A 19,893-nucleotide genomic window follows, 5' to 3' on the forward strand; every position below is an offset into this window, starting at 1 on the left:
AGGTTTTGAAGACCCAGGTAAACAAAGCCTTGGCTGCAATGCTGTAGCTGGGGCTGGTCCTGCTTGGAGATGTGACCTCCTGAGGTCCCTCCCACCCTCACTTTCTATGATTCTGTGGACCTATTTGTACAGACCCCTGCAAAGACTCCTGTCCTGAGCACAATGCACACATAGACACAGAGGGTAAATCTGAACACAGAGTAGCGTTGCTGAAGAGATTTTCAAGTTCTCATACTTCCACTCAAGATCTAACCTGATTTTCGTGCAAACGGAGAAAAGCAATCCCCACTTTTAGAGGCTATTTTCTTGCCAAACTTCATTTTACCATCTCTGTGCCATAACCATTCAGAGAGAAAAGCTTACAGGAATTTCCTTCTTTTGAGAAAAATGGTATTTCCCCCTTGATCTTGTTTGGAAAACGGCTCAACTTTTTTCTCTCTTTCTGCATGCCCTTTTGCGATGCCTTCGCGTTTAATGTGGTCGATGCAAAATCACGTTATAAATTGAAAAGGAGGAATGGTTTTATGATGTTTCAGCCTCAAGAAGTCTTCTGTACTCTTCTCATATAAAAGAGTAACTGAAGTGAGAAATCTGAAAATGACTTACTGGCTGCATCTGCCCATTGCCGTACGGTGATGTTACTATGGCGCCATACTTAAGTACTTCCTTTGGGAAGTGCTCAAGCACGGCGCAGTTACCGCCTATACTGCATCATGCGCACCGCGCACAGTTAGCTCTGGTTGCTACGTTCCCGCAGCGGTGCGCTATACCAGGAGAGTGCACCGCTGTGGCGATGTAGTTGCCTATCATGTGTAGACCCACTGCTCGCTATGTCGCTGTAGCGCGCCATATGGTGACGTAGCCTGTCGCCATATGGTGATGTGTACAAGCGCCCGCTGAGTCTGCAGCATCAGAACAATGTTGCCTTGCCTCTCTTTCCTTTTTTGTTTTTTAGCTCCTCAGCATGAAATTTGGATGTGTCTTTTATGACAAAGCTGAAACTAAGTTATTAAGATGCATTCCAGTTACTTTGATTTAGAAGAGGGGCTTCCTAAAATATCCGTAAGGGTTGCTCCTGAAGCTCTTAAGAACAGGTTAGCTAGAGATTTATGCTTTGGATAGCAATGATCCTTGTCTTGACTAGCAAGGATGACTAGCTGACCGCTTAAGGCAGGGCCGGGCAATTATTTCAGGCGGGGGGCCACTTACTGAGTTTTGGCAAGCCATTAAGGGCTGTATGACAGGCAGCTAGGGGCAGGTAAATATAAATTTTCTAAATTTTCTAAATTTTGGGGGGGCCCCGCGAGCCGGATAGAGTGGCCTGGTGGGCCACATCCGGCCCGCGGGCCGCATTTTGCCCACCCCTGGTTTAAGTACACTTCAATGAAATATATAAACATGTCAATCTTTTTGCATCTCAGGTTAAACCGGTCTTGGAAAGTGGCTGACCCTCCCCTTGATAAACTTACTGCAATAACCAACATAGCCTGTGAGTGATGACTGCTCCTGGCCTCCTCTTGTCTGCAATTTCCAACTCCTCCATTTCTCAGAAGAACTTTGATCGTGGAGAAAGGACGGACGTTGGACTCAAGTTTGGCTAGGAGCGCAAACTCCTAAGAAAACCATGGAAGGTATCGAAGCAGGTTACCAGAAGAGAGACCAAAGCACTTGATGCTGGAGGAGACAAACCACTCTTGCAGCCACACTGAAGGTGATTTATTTAATTTGTGGGTCGGATTATATAATAATCAAACCTGACCAAATCTAAATGGGTACGTTCTCATGGCTGGTGAAGTTAGCCTCCAAAATTTACCGCCTCAGTTCTGTAATGGAAAGAAACACAGCATTAGAGGGGTGCGACGCAACCCATGGCACATTGGCCCCAGCCCTTATTTGCTGAGCTCTTCTGTAGTTATTCAACCTGAACTTTGCACTATATTTGCCCAGAATTGTTTTTGTTAAAGACCAGAAAAAATAATTTCTCCTTGCTTAACACCAGCACTTAAATCAGGTGTTACGTTGGTGTGTCTATACATGCCTCTTTTAATCAGGCTTAGCCTAAAATCGCCATTTTTAAGGTGCCTTAAGGGCATGTGTCTACACGTGTGCGCCCTTAGTGTGCCTGAAAAATGGCAATTTAAGGCTATGTGAGGCTCAATTTCATACCTGCATAAAGCGGGTATCAAATTTAGGCATGTATAGCTAAGTCACATTAGCACACATGTAGATGCGCTAATGCGCATTAACGCAAGTGTGTCAACAGATACACATGTGCTAATGCAACTTAGTTATTCATGCCTAAATTTAATGTGCCTTAATGCACAGTAGAGCGTCCACTTGTAGATGCATGCCTAAATAGCCTTAATGCGCCTTAATTACGTTTAGGTTTAGGCGCGTGTAAATCCACATGTAGACACACCCCGTGTGTATTTAATGATGCAGTTGTGTGATCTGTATAGGCACTGAAATGCTAACGTCACTGAAGACAGTGGGTGGAGGGACTATTTCCCAGGTATGCTGCTTGATGTTTTCCACATGGAAAGTTTTCAAGAAGGGGTTTTGATGGGACTCATTTTTGCTTGCAGTATGACTTCCCTCCTGATGGAAACTATTTATTTTTCTGCAAGAAATTTTGAAAAAATGAAAATCTTCATGACTTCAAATGTCTTTTTGATTTTTTTTAAGCTGAAAAAAAAATGTTGAGACTTCGTTTCCAGATCTGGGTAATTTCTTCCCTTTTTCCTCCAATTCTTGCTGCTTATCCCTCTATTACAATGGTTGTAAATCTGAGGGTGAGAACTGTTTCTTATAGTCACATATTTTTATTTTACCTTTCTCCCCTCACTTCCCAAGAAAAAAAAAGGGAGAGAAAGGGCCTGAAACCCCATAAAACCAAAAATTGAAAACCTTGATTTTCTGGTTTCCAAAGATGGAAGGAAAGTAACAGCTTGAATGATTCCTCAAGAGCAAATTAAAAGAAAATTGCCATTTTTCCCCTCAACGTTTCTTGCAGAAAACAACATTTTCAACCTGAACATCGTGAATGGGAAAGATTTAGAGCAAGTAGCTGTGGCTGCAAAACCAGTGACGGAAAAGAGCTCATTTGTTTCCATTACCCTGCAGGCTGTATCTTTGCATTGGAGCGTACAGAATGCTTTTTTTTTTTAACATGCCACTTAATGCGCAGTAAAATAGGCTATTGTGCATTAAAGTATGTGTAGATGCACCTACTGGGCTGCTGCGAGGGTCACACTGGGCGTACATCTGTATATGCAGACAGAATGGCTAAGGGAAAATGACTGTAGTCGCTTCTCTTGGCATCACATGATATTGGTTATTAGTAACCAAGTGTTTGTCACTTAAGGAGCTATTAGTGCAGGGGTGGGCAAAATACGGCCCGTAGGCCAGGGCTGTTGTCCAGCCCATGGAGGGTCCTTCAGTCCCACCCAGGCCAAGTGCGGGGGCAGCCCAGGATGTCACTTGTGCGGCTCATCCTGCCTCCACTCGGTGTACAGCTGGACCGGAGCGGATCATGGCTCTGCCCCAGCCCTTGGTCCCATCCTGTCACTGCCCCAAGGTCCCGGACCCAGGCAGTGACGGAGTGGGGCCGGGGGCAATCTGCTCCCTGCACGTCCCTGCCCGCAGAACCAGCGCCTGTCGCAGGGGCGTGCGGGCAGCGGATTACGACTCTGCTCCTGAGCCTGGCCTTGCACCATCACTGCCCCATTTTCCCAGCCCTGCCCTGGATGCCGCTCCCAGCTGCCAGGCTGAGCGCAGAGCAGAGCCACACAAGGAGTTTTGGTGAGTGGTTGCAGCGGGGTGGTGTTGACCCGGTCCCTGACAGCTCACCCAAAGTCCCTATGTGGCCCCCTGCCCACCCCTGTATTAAGTGGGTCAAAAAAGGAACTGCTTTTTCAGCTGGCAAGCAATGTTTGCCGTGTGTTTTGAGAAAGCAGGAACTGTATGGATGGGCTGGGACCGAACGTGGCTGGCAGTGTCAAAGTCGTCATGCAATCTGGAATCATAGGAAAGTCAGGCTGGCAGGGAGCTCCAGCCCAACCCCTGCCTGAGGCAGGATCAGCTTATCTACACCATCCCATTCAAATCCTCGTCTAACCTATTACTGAAACTACACAAGCAACCCTGTCGCGCGACCGAGCCTGCCACAGGGAAAGCAGGGGGACACCGGGGTCCTGCTGCTGCAAGGGTTGTCAAAATATGTTTCGGCAATCCAAGGGAGAGGGCCATTTAATTGAACTTAGATTTTATATAATTTAAACATGGAAGATTTTTTACCTGCCGTTTGCAGGTAGACTGGCGAGTTCTATGTGTTATAACGGCAATAAGCGCAAGGACCGTGATAGAGACACCGATGACTATTTCCACAGCAATGTCTTCATCTTTATCTGGGAAGGAAACAGAGACACTTTACATTCAGGATGGGCTGGTACAACTGCAATGGGTATTTCTGTAGAGCTGCTGCTGTCTCTATATCAGTTTCCCAAACTTTTGATACTTGGGGCACACTTTTTTTTCTGGATTAAAACTGGTGGCAGTCATACCGGTGCTGAGATGTACTGTTACAAAGATGACACCAAATCCACCAGGAAAGGATTAGTCTGTACACCAGTCGTTCTCAAGGCCTCCCTTCATAACCTTTCTGAATCTCATGGTATCTCGCTTGAAAGTCCCTTAGATCTAAATTCAGAAAAGATTTTGGAGGGGATCCTTGGGGCGATAAAAAGCTGAGAATCGCTGATCTAGCTGGTGCCACCATCCCCTGCTGCCAAATCCCCAAATCCTGTGTGCGGGGCCAGTCCATGTACCCTCCCCACTGCTTCTGGATTGGGGCTGGGTCCACATCCCCTTTCCCCCGTGGGCCAACTTCCTTTCTCCTGCAGGGCAACATAGGGGCCAGCCTGCCCCCTGCGCCCCTCTGTGCAGCTGGACAGTGTCCACTGTGCCTGCCCCGGGTGCCAAATTAGGACCACTGGCTGCATCCACAACCCTGACCTAATTCATTTGGTCTATCTGCCCTATGCCAGCAGGGCAGATTGACTGTCCCCACTGCTGCTTGCCCATAACCCCCATCTCGGTAACAGTAACCGTCTCTCCCAGGTGGCCTGTGTGCATGGTTGTAATGCCAAGGCTGAGTGTATCCTACTGTCACGGGACGGGGTCCTGCAGGATGGCCGTGATCTCCCCAAGGCCCCCTTCCCGTGCCAAGTTGGCCCACTGGGCACCCTCTATTCTCGCCCGCCATGTCTTTGGTGGTATGAATGATAGTGAGGCTGCCTCTAAATCCTCTTGGACACGGTCAAGATTGATTCTCAGGACCCCGTGGGTCCCTGGACCCCTGGTGGGTCCTGCTCCAAGACGGATGTCACAATGGGTGTTTCGGGGCACCCTAGCCTTATGGACTACGTGTGGTTCCAACCACCCCTTTACCACGCCCCAAGCCTTGCAGATGGTACCGATGTTGTTTTGGTCTGGGCCTTGTTGTAGTTTGGTCCCCTTGTCCTCCCTGGGCTCTCCGCAGCCCTGTCTCGCTCTGCACACTTTCTGGCACTGGGGTCTGTGCACCCCAAATGTTGTGCACTCTCTGGCGCTCAGGTCTGTGCAGCCCCAAATGCTGCGCACTCTCTGGCGCTGGGGTCCGCATGGTGTTTTGGGCCCCCCCTTATGAGGCCTCCTCCATCCCCTAATAGCTTCACCCAAGCCATCGGTGTTATACAACAATAAACCAAACACAAGCTGCCTGGCTGTAACATCATTCAAACCCTACTGGGGAATACTCCATCTCACAACAGTATCAGGAACTGCTCGTGCAGTCAGGCCTCTCCCCTTTGCTTGCTCCGGGAGAGCTCCTTCCCCCTTGGCCACTGGCAGGGAACTGCCTTCCTGGTCCCAGCCCTGGGCTTTATACATGAGTCAGGCCCCGCCCCTTCCGGTCAGCTGACTGCTGGCAGGTGTGGGCCACTAACCTGTTCTGCCTGCCCTGGTAACCCGCAGCTGGGGCCTCCAACTCACCGCCAGGGCTCTTCCCCTGGCAGTTTCAGTCCTTTAAATGAGCAGGGCACCCTAGCACCCTGTGACACCTACTACCACAAAAGCTGACATTATTTTGTCAACTGTGCTCATTGTGACCCAATGGCAAGGCAGCCGAACTGGAGACAAGGTGCCTGTAATGATTACACCTGTACTAACGACCTACGCTACCCACCAGCTCTCCTGCAAGGCTTTGTAGCCAGGGGAAATGGAGACGTGTTTGGAGAGGACCTCATCCACCATCGCAGGCTTCATGTCCTGGTACACGGGAGGAGTTTCTCGCCGTAACTTGAGCAGGACCTTGAGGGGAGTCACCCTGTGCCTCGTTTGGTGTGTGAGCCAATTTACTTCCTCGGGCTGCAGCCACTGCTGTGCACAAGCAAGAACTGCAGGCCATACATGACACTCTGTCCCAAATTCAACTCCCCTTTAGGTAGGTAAGTAGTACTTACAGAACTAAATTAGCTGGGTACGTGGGATTTTAGGCCACCAATGCAGGATTTTAGATCCTACTCCATGGGAAAGCTCATTCCTCAGAGAAACAGCAGAGGAGGAACACCCCTTCTTCCAAACACACACCTTTTTGGCCAATAGCCTAGTGGTTAGGGTACCTGCCCAGCATGCAGGAGATCCATGTTCTAGGTCCCCTTCCCTTAAGGAGGGGTTTGACACCTACATCTCCCCCTTCTTGACAAAAAGCTGTGTCTGGTAGATAGAGGTAATGGCACTCTCCACCATCCCATTGGGGGACATATGCCTGCCAGCGTATGGGGAGCCCGGGATCATGATTATGGGCTCTCCCTGCGCTGGCAACCAGCTCATTGTTGGCTGGGTCCAGGGACTGTACTGGGGACTGGATCCAGCCCCAGTGAGCCCCATGATGGGTAGAAACTGTGTGTACAGTGGTTTTTACAGGTCCTGGCACACCCAGACCTGGGATCAAGGAGCCTCTCCCCAATCCCATGGTCCCATCAAGCTGAGACCTTTAAAAACTGCATGCAACTGAGCTGCCCATGAGGTTTTCTGATGTCCCCAGTGCATGTTTTGAATGTTCAATAACAAAATTAATTCTGGGACAGGGGAGAGGCTTCTTAATCTGGGATTGTGATTTGGGGCTCTCCCTGCACTGGCAAATTGAAAGCTGGGGACCTGACAGTCAGCTGATTGTCGACTGGGTCCAGGGACCATACCAGGGTCTGGATCCAGCCCCAGTGAGGCTCCCCATCCCATGTGGTTTTTAAAGGTCCCATGGGTCTTTTTAGAGAGAGAGGAGAGAGAGAGGTCCCATGGTGCAAAATCCAAAGGCTCACATGATCTTTAAAAGTCCCAGCACCTGGGGTCCCCAGGGGGGGATCAAGGAACTTTTCCTCAATTTTAGGTCTGGTCCCTCCTGGGACCTGAGTGTGCAGCTGGCCTGTACATGCAGCTTTCTGAAATCCCCAGTTCTCTGATCCCAGGTGCAGGTGCACCATGACCTTTATAATCTATGATTTGAAGGTCTGGGGTGCAGTGAGCCCAATGCTGGGGAGACGTTCCCTAGTGCCGGGCTCACAGTGCCTTCCCATCTGCCCCTGGAGATAGGGAGTGGGGCACGGAGCCCAGGAACCAGTTCAGCCTCCAGCCCAACTAGGTTGTGTCCTGGACTCTGGATGCTGGATCCCCAACACTCAGCTGAGCGTCAGGATGTGTCATGGGTCAGCCCCAACCTGCCGCAAATTCAAATTAAGGTGTTATACAAAGAAGCCACAAAGGAGTTACACATTATATGTGGAACAACCTTGTGGCTTGTTTGCTGCATTATCACAACATAAATTAATCTGAACATGCGGCTGGGTTACTATTTAAGGCACAACTAACAGGTTAATTGCTTCTGAAGTGTTACATCTGCCCGGGGACTTGGATTAGCAAGAAGTCTTCCTTCCACTAGGATTGACATGCTCCACATTTTAGTATAATTTCGGCTTGTTTCACTTAAATTCCCTTCCACTGTAGGGGTGGGTGGTACTGGCAATACCCTTCTCCCCTGCTTGTTTCCTGTGGCACACTGAGTTTTGATTTCTCATGTTAAACTCTTGGCTTGTTATAGATGGTTAGGTATAACTTTATGGCTTTCAGCAGGGCTGAAGTAGATGCTTTTGTGGACCCTTTTGGACTAACTGGTTTGCATGTGATTGCAAAGAACTGGAGCCGACGACCTATGTGGTCCTTGCTCATCCTATGTTACTAATGACTGAATATAACACTATATAGACTGCAATTTGTACTGCTCGAGCACGTTATCCAATATATTCCCCAAGTTCAATACGCTACATTTCATTTTCTCCCAAGCAGCATAAATCATTGTGCTTCTCCTAGAGTGGATACCATAACATCTATCTAGAACAGTGGTTTTCAACCTTTTTTCATTTGCGGACCCCTAAAACATTTCAAATGGAGGTGCGGACCCCTTTGAATTGTAAGTGTGGGTATTCACATCCTTTTGAAAGATCATAGTCATCTTTCGCAGACCCCTTAGCCACAGAGTGGGGATCCCCACGGCATCCGTGGATCACAGGTTGAAAACCACTGATCTGGAGAATCCGGTCTGGAGGACGTTTGGTACAAAGTGGAGATCACCCGCTTCTCATATGAGAGCTATATACATAAACTATCCCACGCTTCAACATCCCTTTCAAACTTATAGCTTTGCAGAGTCTATCTGGCTGCATTGGCAAGAGAAAGGGATAACCACGATGTCGCTGTAACAAATAGTGATGATCTAGAGCAGAGAACTGGATTTCCACGCGACAAGCATGGTCAAGAATGTAAGCTATGTAGCAAGCTTAGTTTTTCATAGCACGTACCAGAATGCTCTGTAATAGGCCCACTGTCGATACTTCCTCCATAGCCCTTGAATTTACAATCCGGAGGGGCCCACCCATGATCACAGTGGCAGTTTTTATTAGAGTTGCAAACCTGTAATACAACCAGCAAGTGAATGTCATGGAACAAGTAATTAGCCCAAGTTTTTCCCACCTGCCTTGTACAGTTCGTCAGCACAAACGGAGTAAAAGAACAGAATGTAAGCCTCGGGACTGCCGATTTTTTGTCTCTGAATCCCTTGATGGAAGCACTCACACTGTGTCTCCATCCAGGCTTGTCATTTGGGAGTGACGAATCCAAGTTCCAGTTCGACTCCCAGGGTTGTACAGCCATGTCTAATGAGCAGGTATCCTGATACAGATCTTGTCAAATGGGGCTCTGATTAATTTATCATGAATGCAAAAAACTCCAGTGCAAGAGAGGTGACAATATTTTAAAAACAGGTTTGCACTTGGCTATACTGACATACACTTGGCTGCAGTGACAGCCAAGCAGTGCATGTTACCGAGTGTCCAGGACTTGACCTTTCTTGTTTCTCCATGTCATTTATGCCGAAAGGATATGAAATAATCTTGTTCATCTGTCCCTATCTCCTTTCACTAGTTTTGGTAATGCACAGCCAAGCAATTAACTGCAGTTAAGATACTTTGCTCTCCAAAATAGTTTCTCCTCTAAAATAAGCACAGGATGGCTTCTTTCTTATTGAAGAGTGCAAATTATTTATGGTAGATACTCATTTAACTGATGCTCTGGACCTAGCCAGTCCTTTTACTGACAGAACCAGTGGTGATGCATAGGGGGTGCATGGGGGTGCATGTGCACCCCCTGAGAGCACTGGTGCACCCCCTGACAGGCCACGCTGCCCATTTAGGCGACGGGCAGGGAGGCAAGTGGGAGTGCCAGTGCCCCCCTCAGAGTGCCAGCCAGGGAGTGGGAGCACCGGATGAAGCACTGCTGCCACTTCTGGGAGTAGTGCAATCGGCTGTGGGGGGACTGCCCCCCAGTTGCTGACTGGTTGCTGGGGTGGGGGGGGCACATGCCCCCCCTGACTAAGGTGGTACCAGTCGCCCATTGACAGAACAAGGCTATTGGTCATACTACATAATGAAGTACTTTGGACCTTCTCTTTGCAGATCTTAATATACTTCACAATACATTTGCAAACCTAGCATTCCCACCTGTGAGAAATGCATCCATAATACATTTATATTTATGTATAATATACAATAATGTATATTGTTGTATATATATACACAACAATATATATACTTGTATATATTTTTTATATACAATATACAAATTATATTGTATAATATATATATTATACAATGTATAATGTATAATATAATGTATTACCATTATAATGGTATATCCATAATACCGTTAATAAAACATGTAAATTCATGGAACAGGGACAGCCAAAAGCACCTTTTATCACCTTCATTTATATTTTAAATGATGGCTTTGCCAATCCGATGCCGCAGATATCCATATATTTGTCATCTTTAGGTTGGGTTATGTATAAACATTCCCTACCTTGGCTTCTTTTTGACCACCACGTTCATTTAGTGCTGTGACAATGTAGCTAACACCTGTGGTCTCTTTTGGTTTTCAGACTGCTTAGCTGACTAAGTGCAATGGGCAGAAGACATTCATTAACTATTAAACTCAAAATGGTATGAGATCTGTCTGTCTTGGAGATCTTACTGTATCAGATGTCATACACTGTTGTGATTTTTTTTATCACACAGAGTGTAATCTGATAGGCTCCCTCCTCCAAGTACTTAAATTACTGCTTCTTCAGCCTTCTCACACCAAAATAATCTTATAATACAAAAAATCAAAATGTGAAACACTGCTTGTTAGAAATTAAGCCCCACGATTTCCTCAAATATGCAAGGGAAATTTAAGTCTTTGCTACTTACCCCTCTATTATTACATTTTGTGGGGTTGCAGTTATAATTCAGATGTGTTATGTTGACACATGTCCTGTTTAGACACATCTGTAAAAGTACACAAAGAAAAACATGTTAGAGCATAGATTTAAAGAAATGTTAGAATATGTTAGCTAACAGACACCAGATGTGGAAACCATGCTGGGTGTGATGACTAGAGGATAAAGGGAAACGTTGGGTTTTCAGAATGTCTTGACATGCTCTTGGCAAAATCATCAAAGACCTCTAGAGACAAAAAAAAGAGGAGGTGTTAAGCACATGCCTGTACTCCTTTCCGGGGCAGAGGATCCATATCAGAGACTCCACAGCGGTGGGGAGGGGGAAACTGTGTGGATGGTCTATTCAAAGAATTCGTTTTTGGTAAATACAAATTCTTCTTTGAGTATTTTTAGCGTGAAGCATTACGTTACTGCTCTCTCAGTACGGGCCCAACCTGCCAAGTCAAGAATGTAATGATGAACTGAGGTCCAAACAGCAGGCAGATGACAGGACAAGGAGCAATGGGCTCAAGCTGCAGCAAGGGAAGTTTAAGTTAGATATGAGGAAAAACGTTCTTGCTAAGAGGGTAGTAAAGCACTGGCACAGGTTACCCAGAGAGGTGGTGGCATCTCCATCCTTGGAGGTTTTGAAGACCCGGCTAGACAAAGACCTGGCTGGGATGGTGTAGTTGGGGCTGGTCCTGCTCTGAGTAGGCGGTTGGACTAAATGTGACCTCCTGAGACTCCTTCCTACCCTCCTTTTCTATGATCCTATGACATGTAGGATGACAACTGATACCCGTTTATATCCTGAACATTTCTCCTCTTGCCTACCACACCATCCTTTTTTGTACATGCCTCCCCATTTCCTCCACTGGATTCCCTCTTATTCACCGCATTACATTGAAACTTTGTACCTTTGCCTGTTATCCTCTCGGCACAGCTGGACTCATCATTTCCAGCTAGTTCGGTATGTCGGGTATCACTAATCGGCAACAAGCCTGTCGTTTTACATTCTACTTCCCTTGCAGTATTAAGAACAAAGTCTGTTGGGGATAGTCTAAGGATTTTGTTGTGAAACTGCTCACTGGAAACATTAGACAAGTCAGGATCCACGCTGGATGATCACAAGAGCTAAGAATGGACAGTCAAGAAGACTGGGGCTGAATGATTGAATCTTTGCAGGTTGGTCTAAGCTGCGTAGCTTGAACTGATAAGCAGGTGAACAGACATTCACTTTTGATTCTGGAAATGCAGCCACAGACCTGCATTGGCCCAGGCCAGAAGGCCGGGGGTGCTAGGACATGCCTCCCTGCTTGGCTGGAGTAGACGGCTTGGGCCAAAGCTATTCCGACCACCCTGCAAGGAGGGGTGGGGGTTGCAGGGGAGGTGCAAAGCATCCTGGGATGCTGGAGGACTGTGAGTTAACTTGAATCTGGAGGGGATCTGGGACTGAAGTTCAATAAAGCAATTTAACCTAAATCTGTTAAGTCTGGGCATTTTCATACATGTGAGCACCTCAGTGCCGGCAGCGCCGGGTGCTTTGCAAAGCATCCAGTGCTGCGATACTTGCAGTTGTATAAGCGGCGAAATGCACTTCACGCTGAGAAAATGGCGGTGGTGTGCTTTTGAACTAAAACACATCAAAGGTGTTTTTAGTTTAAAAGCACACTGCTACCATTTTCTGTGTGCTGATGTGCATTGCGCCACTTATACAACTGCGCACGGTGCAGCGCAGTGCGCATCAGCTCACATGCAGAGTGGACTCCATCAATTGGATCTCCGCCGCGTCACACGACCAAAAAGTATGTGTATAAATGCCCTCTGATACTGCATCCACCCAGGTTTATTGGAAACTGGTTTTGGCCATTTTGAAAGCAGTTTATACACGCTGAACTTCTGTTGTGTTACAGATTTGAACCGGCTTTCAGCCCCTCTTATATCAGTTTATGTGTAACTTCTGTCCCTAGCCGAGGAGAGCAAGGAGGCAAGCAGTAACTAGATCCAATGGGATATCAACCTGGAAACTGAACTCTTTAGGCCGGTGGAGGTAAGTTGAAATGAGATGGAAGGAAAGAGTCAGGCAGCATAGCGCAGAGAAAAGGCACTACTGCGGCAGGTAAAGCAGCTTTACAGACCTGAGGTTTAAATTTTCTCCATTTGCAAAGACCGCGTTTTAAAAACACAGCTACTTGACAAAAGGAGTATCTTATCATAGGTTGTGCACATAGTCCAAGATGCCTAGATAGAGGCTACAGACCAGTTAAATAAATATATCCCTTCTAGTCGAAGACTGAAACAGGGGCCTACTCATCTGGTTATTTGTTTGCAGTGTTGGAAAAAAAAGGACCTAAATATTTTCACTACTATTTTAACATCTGAGCAATTCTACACCTAGGTTTTCAGTGCCGGCCCGGGGAGATGCCCAAAAAGAGAAGACGTAGCTCACGTCTAACCGTACTCAGATCATGTTGCCGGATTCACCTTTGTAAAAGGCGTCCTCCTGACAGAAAATTATTCCGGGTCTCCTTATCCACGCTCTAGTACATTCAGATCAAAGGAGCATGGATTTACAGTACTTAAGATAGTCATTAAGATAGCCATTATAGTAACTTCAGGGGAGGAAGAGACTTTAAGGGTCAATTTTTTTAAGGCACCTCGTGAGATTTTTCACAGGTGCCTAATTCCCTGTCCTCCCTTCCCAAAAAATGGGAAAGCATATTTCCTGCCATTAGCCCCCTCCTTCTACCTCCCTAGTGATGGGTTAAGAATACAGTCATCTGCTGGTCTTCCACATCTATTTTGGGGTGAGAATATTTATTTATTCATTTATTAGATTTATATGCCACCCTACCCAGCAAAAGCTTAGAGCAGTAAGAGAACACAAAGTATAAAATCAAGTAAAATATTAAAATAAAATATAAAAAACACCCCCTGCCCCTAAACAATATTGCAGAGTAGAGGGGTTTCTGGGACTTCTCAGGTAATGCCAGAAAGGGAAACATGGAAACGTGCGTCCAAATCATTTGCAAATCCCACGGCACTAATTACAATACCTTGTCTCTGTCACAAGCTGTCCCGTCTTGCACTGTCCCAACATCCATGTCGTCCTTTAATATTGCAGTCCAACACACATAGTCTTCATGTGTATCTTGAACCACGGTTATAGGCTTATCCGTATCAGGGATATATTTAATATTAGTGCACTGCAGTTTTCCACACATGACATCGCTGAAAGACAACACACACATATGTAAACAACAGTGGCTTAATGGATGCTTTTTACAAACATTTGAAGACTTCTCGGCGGAAGCGGGGTGTACGTTGCCGCAGGAGATGCAGTGCGTTCTGTAAATCCTTCCCCTCGTCTCTCATTGTCAGGCCAGGCCTCTCCTGGTCTGCTAACTGGTCCCACGTTAACCAGCCTGTTCCCCGACCTGGGCTAGCCTGGGTGAGGAGGATGTGTGGACGCCCAGCAGGTCTAAAAACAAGACCTCTCGAAGGGCAGATGAACTCCTGCCATCTATATCTGGAGAGGCGATGGGCACCGCCAAGTCACTCTGCCCGAAGAATCACCAAAGCAACTCCACTAGGGCTGTCACGGCATCTAAGGTACCCCAATGGTCGCAGTGGCCTTGGGACTGACTTGACTCCTCTCTCTGCTTGCGAATCCTACTTAGGTGCTGGCGTTTTCAGCCATGAAGAGCTGTTGTGTGTGGTTCAAGCAGGAGCTCATCAATTTTGAGGCAGTTAAACAGAGGTAAGGGAGAGCACAACGAAGTGGGGCACCAACTTTGCAGTCCTCTAGGTACAAGGAATGAAGCTAGTCCTGCATTTGCTTCCTACTCTAACTAGGCTACATTAGGCCACCACTCCTACTGTCCTTCTCTATTCAATGATCCGGTATGCATGGATGAAAAAAGCTAGTTCTTCTACAATAAATGAGTTCCTCCAAACTTGCATCATCCATCCATATATTGTGTACGTGGCTGTGTATATGTACCCCACTCGCTGAAGGCTGAAGTTCAGCAGTTCACCTGAGCTGTACACATGCCACAGGGCGCAGACTCACTTCCCTGTAGACAGATGAGTAGCACTTATGCAGCTAAAGTTAGCCATGTAGTGACACTTGAGGCCGCTTATGCAGATTTTAGACCTTACTCCCGTACTCCGCAACTCACCTTGCCCTTCTGAGCAGGCTAAAAAGTCACGGGCTTCTGCCACTCACACTCATGCAACTCTGCCCAGGTCCACGTGCAATGCCACCAAATAAAAACAACTAGTGGCTGCTCGACACCAGAGGAAGACTAGCCTTTGTTAGTCCCAGCGCCTAGTAGTTAGGGCATTTACCCAGGTATTGGACAAACTGGCCTCTATGCCCTCCTCTGCCTCTGTTCCCAATAGGTGAGAAGCTGTCCCACTGTGACTATCCATTTAACTCAATGGTTACTCAATATAAACTGCAGAAACATCATTAGGGAGTGCACAGGTGTCTCCTGGTGATGGGAGGAAGAGGAGAGAAGTTCAGTGTCGAGGAGTTTAAAGAGTTCTGTTGAAAACACAAAGAAAACTGCCATCTCTGGTCCTAAACCAGTGGTTTTCAACCTGTGGTCTGTAGACCCCCAGGGGTCCGCAGACTATGTCTAAGGGGTCTGCGAAAGATGACCACGATCAACCAAAAGTATGTGAATGCCCACACTTACAATGCAAAGGGGTCTGCACCTCCATCTGAAATTTCCAAAGGGTTCTGCACCTCCATTTGACATTTTTTAGGGGTCCACAAATGAAAAAAGGTTGAAAACCCCTGTCCTAGACAATACCTGTGGACGGGCCGTGTAAACAGATCTGCTCCAGGAAAATGTTTGCATTCCCTCAGCTGACGGGGGCTGGTGATGTGGAATAAAATGAGCCTTCTTAGTCACCAGGCCAATTATTAATATAATTGAGCATCCTTCCGGGAGAGGCAGATGGCAACACAGATGGTCTGTGGCACCATTTGGCATAGCTGGGCTAGGTCAGCAGAAGCTGGAAAAGGCCTAGGGATTTCATTCGGGGATCACTGAGAACAAGCAACATAAGTTGATGTATCGTGTCACGTCTGCGCATATCCTAGGCCAACAGAAGTTGCAGATCATCAGTGTTAAAGGATGTCAAAGTACCCTACAAGTGGGGACTAATAATGTTCGGGGCATTTTTAATCAAGATTCACATCTGAGGCTATATAAGCACCCGCTGGTCTGGAGCTGGAAGCTGGAGAGAGATTGTCGGGTCTTGTCCATTCAGGTGGCAAATGGATCCCAGAGTAACAAAGATTGTGGGAGGGTTGTCAGGTCCTTACCTGTGCCACTGGTTTTGAAGTTTGCGGGCTTCACAACTGCTGAAGGGGCTCCAAAATACGGCTCTGTACATTCATCATTCTGACACGCAGCTTCTGCCTTGCTAGTCTTGGTCTTGGTCAATGGGCAACCACAAAGTCAAGCCAGGTAAAGAAAAGGGCCCAAAGTACCTATCCCAGAACAAGGCTTCTCGCTCCCTGCAAATATTCTGAGTTCTTATGGCCCGTAAATGCTTGGATTGGTAATTGAGCCTTCACCAAATGGCCTCGCCACTCCTTGCAGCTCGCCTTGATTGCCATCGGCTCTCTGCCCAGGTTATCAGATTTGTATTTTGCGGAGTCAGCTTCCAAGAGAGAAAAAGGCCTATGAATAGGAGAGGTTCTGCGGGCAGGGCAGCTGTAAGAGAAGAGCTCCCACATCTGAATCCTGTGTTACAGGGAAGGGCTTAGCAGGGTCCAGTTGTGTACTGAATGAGTCTGGGGCGAGTGCTTGTCTTGTCTCTGGCAGCCCAGATCCCTCTCAAGTTAAGTTAAAGTGAACTTCCATTTCAACCCATGTGGTTATAAGGGCCGCCGGTTGTGAGAAATTCTTGAGGAACTGCACATCTCAAAGAAATGAAGTTATTGAGCAGTGACTGGAGTTCCTTATGATACACTGTCAGCATTCGCACCTATTCAGGTGTCTCATACCCCATGCGTAGACTATAGTGCTTTCTGCCCCGGCGGTATCTATAAAAGATACCCTTCCCCTGCTTCTTGCTGTGACCCCCAGCTGAGGTGGGGATTCAGTGCAATGTGCAGTTTCCACTCTCTGGTTTCCTCTCAGCCATGGATCAGGGACATGTATAGCACTTGGAACAGTTTAAATGAGGTTTAAATCTGAAGCAGACAGACATACACACTTGTTAAACCAATCTAAAGCTGCAGCGAATGGTCATAGAGCAGGGGTGGACAAAATGTGTCCCGGGGGCCGGATGCAGCCCGCCAGGCCATTCTGTCCAGCTCGCAGGGTCCCTAAAAAATTTAGAAAATTAATATTTATCTGCCCCTGGCTGCCTGTCATGCAGCCCTCCACGGCTTGCCAAAACTCAGTAAGTGGCCCTCCGCCCAAAATAATTGCCCGCCCTTGTCATAGAGTCCTAGAGAAGTAGGACTGGAAGGGACCTCCAGAGGTCACCTAGTCCAACCCCCTGCCGGAGGCAGGATCAGCCCTGTCCAAGCCATCTCATACAACCATAATCTAAACTCTACATAAGATTGCCATCAAGCCTGACACAACACAAACTTAACTCCCGAACCTGCTACAGGTAAAGCAGGGGGACCACAGCAGCCAATGTCTTGCTTCTATAAAATGTTGTTAAATACATGCTTGAGAGATCCCAGGCAGTGGCCACGGTCCCCGTTGCAGATGAAGGCAGCCCTCCCCACTTCAGTCTGTACCAGTCTGACTGGGGGGGAAATCCCTTCCTGGCCCTAAATGCAGGGGCAGTCTGACCATTAGTGGAGGAGCAAGACCCTCTTGCAAGGACCCTCTGGCTTAGGTGCCAGCAGGAGCATTGGCACAGCCCAGTCACCATTCCCAGCCTGGCCTGCAGCCAGCACCCAGCACCTCTGGGAAGACTTAAAAACACCTTGACATACAGCAGAAAAGGAGGAGAAGGGACAGCCAGCAAAGCCCAGAAGCCTGGGAAATCCCCATAGCAGAACACAGGCATCGCTACACCTAGATCATCCCCGACCAGAGGCTGTCCACCCTCTCCTTGAACCACTCCAGCGATGGAGAGTGCACCACTTCCCCAGGTGCCTGTCCCACTGCCTCATAGCTCTAACAGTTAGGAAGTTTTTCCGGATATCCAGTCTAAACTTACTATGCTGCAACTTCCAGCCACTGGTTCAGAAGTGCACCTGGAAAATGAACTACGCTTTTGAACTGGTTCGCTATGAACTGGTTTGGTGTTATGTGCGGACACTAAGCATTCTCTGACATGGAGCTAGTTGACTCTCAAGGCATCCCACACTGCATCACTCCTCACCTCCCCTCTTCTCCTCTACTGCTGCAACATTCACCCCGATGTAGCACTCTGTTTTCTGACGACTCTTCTTTCTATCAATCAGCTAACAACCCTACTACACCGCAACCCCTCATCCTGCCTTGCCCCAACCTCTGGGAACCAAAAAGCATGGTCAACTGCAGGTGACTTAAGTTTACTGAACTCATGTTTAGGAGAGAAGAGAAAGCAGAAACGTGAATGTCCCAAGCTGCAGGTCACCCACCCTCTGGGAACTCCAGAGCATGGGTGCAAGCACCACCACTCACTCACTGTGAAGCATGCTGCAGTGGGTGCTCACTCCCGTCCCCTGGTCTCAAAGGGCCTTTGTACATGCCACATTTTTTGCTGTTTCTTGCGCTGCAGCAGCGTGACTGTTTGCTCGAGTGGGTTTTCTGAATGCTTTAAAAGTCTGGTACATTAAAGTAAAACTCCATGGACATAGTTTAGTTTGGTTTGTCATGAATTAAAGCATCACATCCATGGATTTGTTGTGTGCACACACAAAGGCACGTGTAATGAGCCTCTTTGTTCACCAGATGGTGCTGTGACTTTTTTGCAGTTCACCCCTTTGAATTGCTTCCACTTTTGAATTGCTTCTGCTTTTGTTTTTTCTTGTGCTGTTTGCCGGCTCTGTGCTCCCACATCTGCATGGTAGGACACAGGGTGGAGGGGCCCAGGCTGGTAGGGCAGTGCTGGACTATCCCGCTCTCCTGCAGTGCTGGCCAGGGACTGGGCTTAATTAGTTTGAAAAGCAAGTGCGTGCAAACACAGATGTGACGCTCCAAATCTTAATTCATTTGAAAACCTAGTGCATGCAAATATTAATGCAATGCTCCAAAATAAACAGTTTTAAATTTTATAAACTTATTTAATTTAATGAGGATTAACCCCATGGTGTGTGCAGGTGCCCAAAGACACAGCACTTTGCACAACTGTGAACCCGTTCCCCATCAGTGCCATTTTGGAAGAGTTCAATTGTTATGTGTGTCTGCACACACCAAGTCCTACATTACTTATGACTTTGAGGAAGGCAGGATTCGAAGAGCTCTAGTGACCCGTAAGTAATTTTATTTTCTTCTTCATGCACATTCTCGTTGTGGGTGATTTCAAGACTCACATTGACACAGGTGAGTCTTGGAGCCCTCCTATTTGAACAGCGTTGGATAGACTAGAGACCCAGTGCCCCAACACTGTCTTGCTAAGGTTTCAGCAAAACTTTGGCTCAAGAAGCTTCTGGCACCATCATTTAAAGAGGTTTCTGCTTCTAACAATGTTCTCTCCCCACTCCCTTACTGGAAGACAGCACTGTGCCCAGCTGGGCTGCCAAAAGTTAATGAGCAAGGAGCTTCAAGGCCCTTGCAAATCATGTTTCAATGTGTTGGCTACAGATGAAAACATCTGGGGAGACTTTCTAAATGATCGGTTGCTTTGAAGGTAATAAGTCAGTGCCTTCTTCACATCAAATGACTACAGGAAAGCCTCTGCACAAGACAAGTGAGGCTGTGGGAAGAACAGTAACACATGAGAAAGTACACGATGATCTTGGTTAGGAACACGGAATTGAGTCTCCAGTTACTTTGTCTGGGTAAAAAACAGCATAGAAAGGATCTACCGCGATCACTTGGACTTTGTCTGCTCATCTAGCTGATGTCATTACTACCAGC

General features: G+C 47.3%; 1 protein-coding gene across 1 annotated transcript in view; it reads right to left on the bottom strand.

The window, feature by feature from the left end:
• Positions 1-1,706: 1,706 nt before the first annotated feature.
• Positions 1,707-19,893, bottom strand: part of LOC102566994 (disintegrin and metalloproteinase domain-containing protein 20) — a 55,269-nt gene continuing 37,082 nt past the window's right edge. The window contains exons 13-17 of the mRNA XM_059724717.1: positions 13,900-14,074; positions 10,836-10,913; positions 8,892-9,003; positions 4,297-4,406; positions 1,707-1,823 (exon numbers count right to left, since the gene is read on the bottom strand). Of these exons, the coding sequence (XP_059580700.1) occupies positions 1,818-1,823; positions 4,297-4,406; positions 8,892-9,003; positions 10,836-10,913; positions 13,900-14,074 (481 nt within the window). The 3' untranslated portion in view covers positions 1,707-1,817. The remainder of the gene's footprint in view (positions 1,824-4,296; positions 4,407-8,891; positions 9,004-10,835; positions 10,914-13,899; positions 14,075-19,893) is intronic.

This window comes from Alligator mississippiensis, chromosome 1 (genome assembly GCF_030867095.1).
Source record: "Alligator mississippiensis isolate rAllMis1 chromosome 1, rAllMis1, whole genome shotgun sequence".
NCBI classification, from domain to species: Eukaryota; Metazoa; Chordata; order Crocodylia; family Alligatoridae; genus Alligator; species Alligator mississippiensis.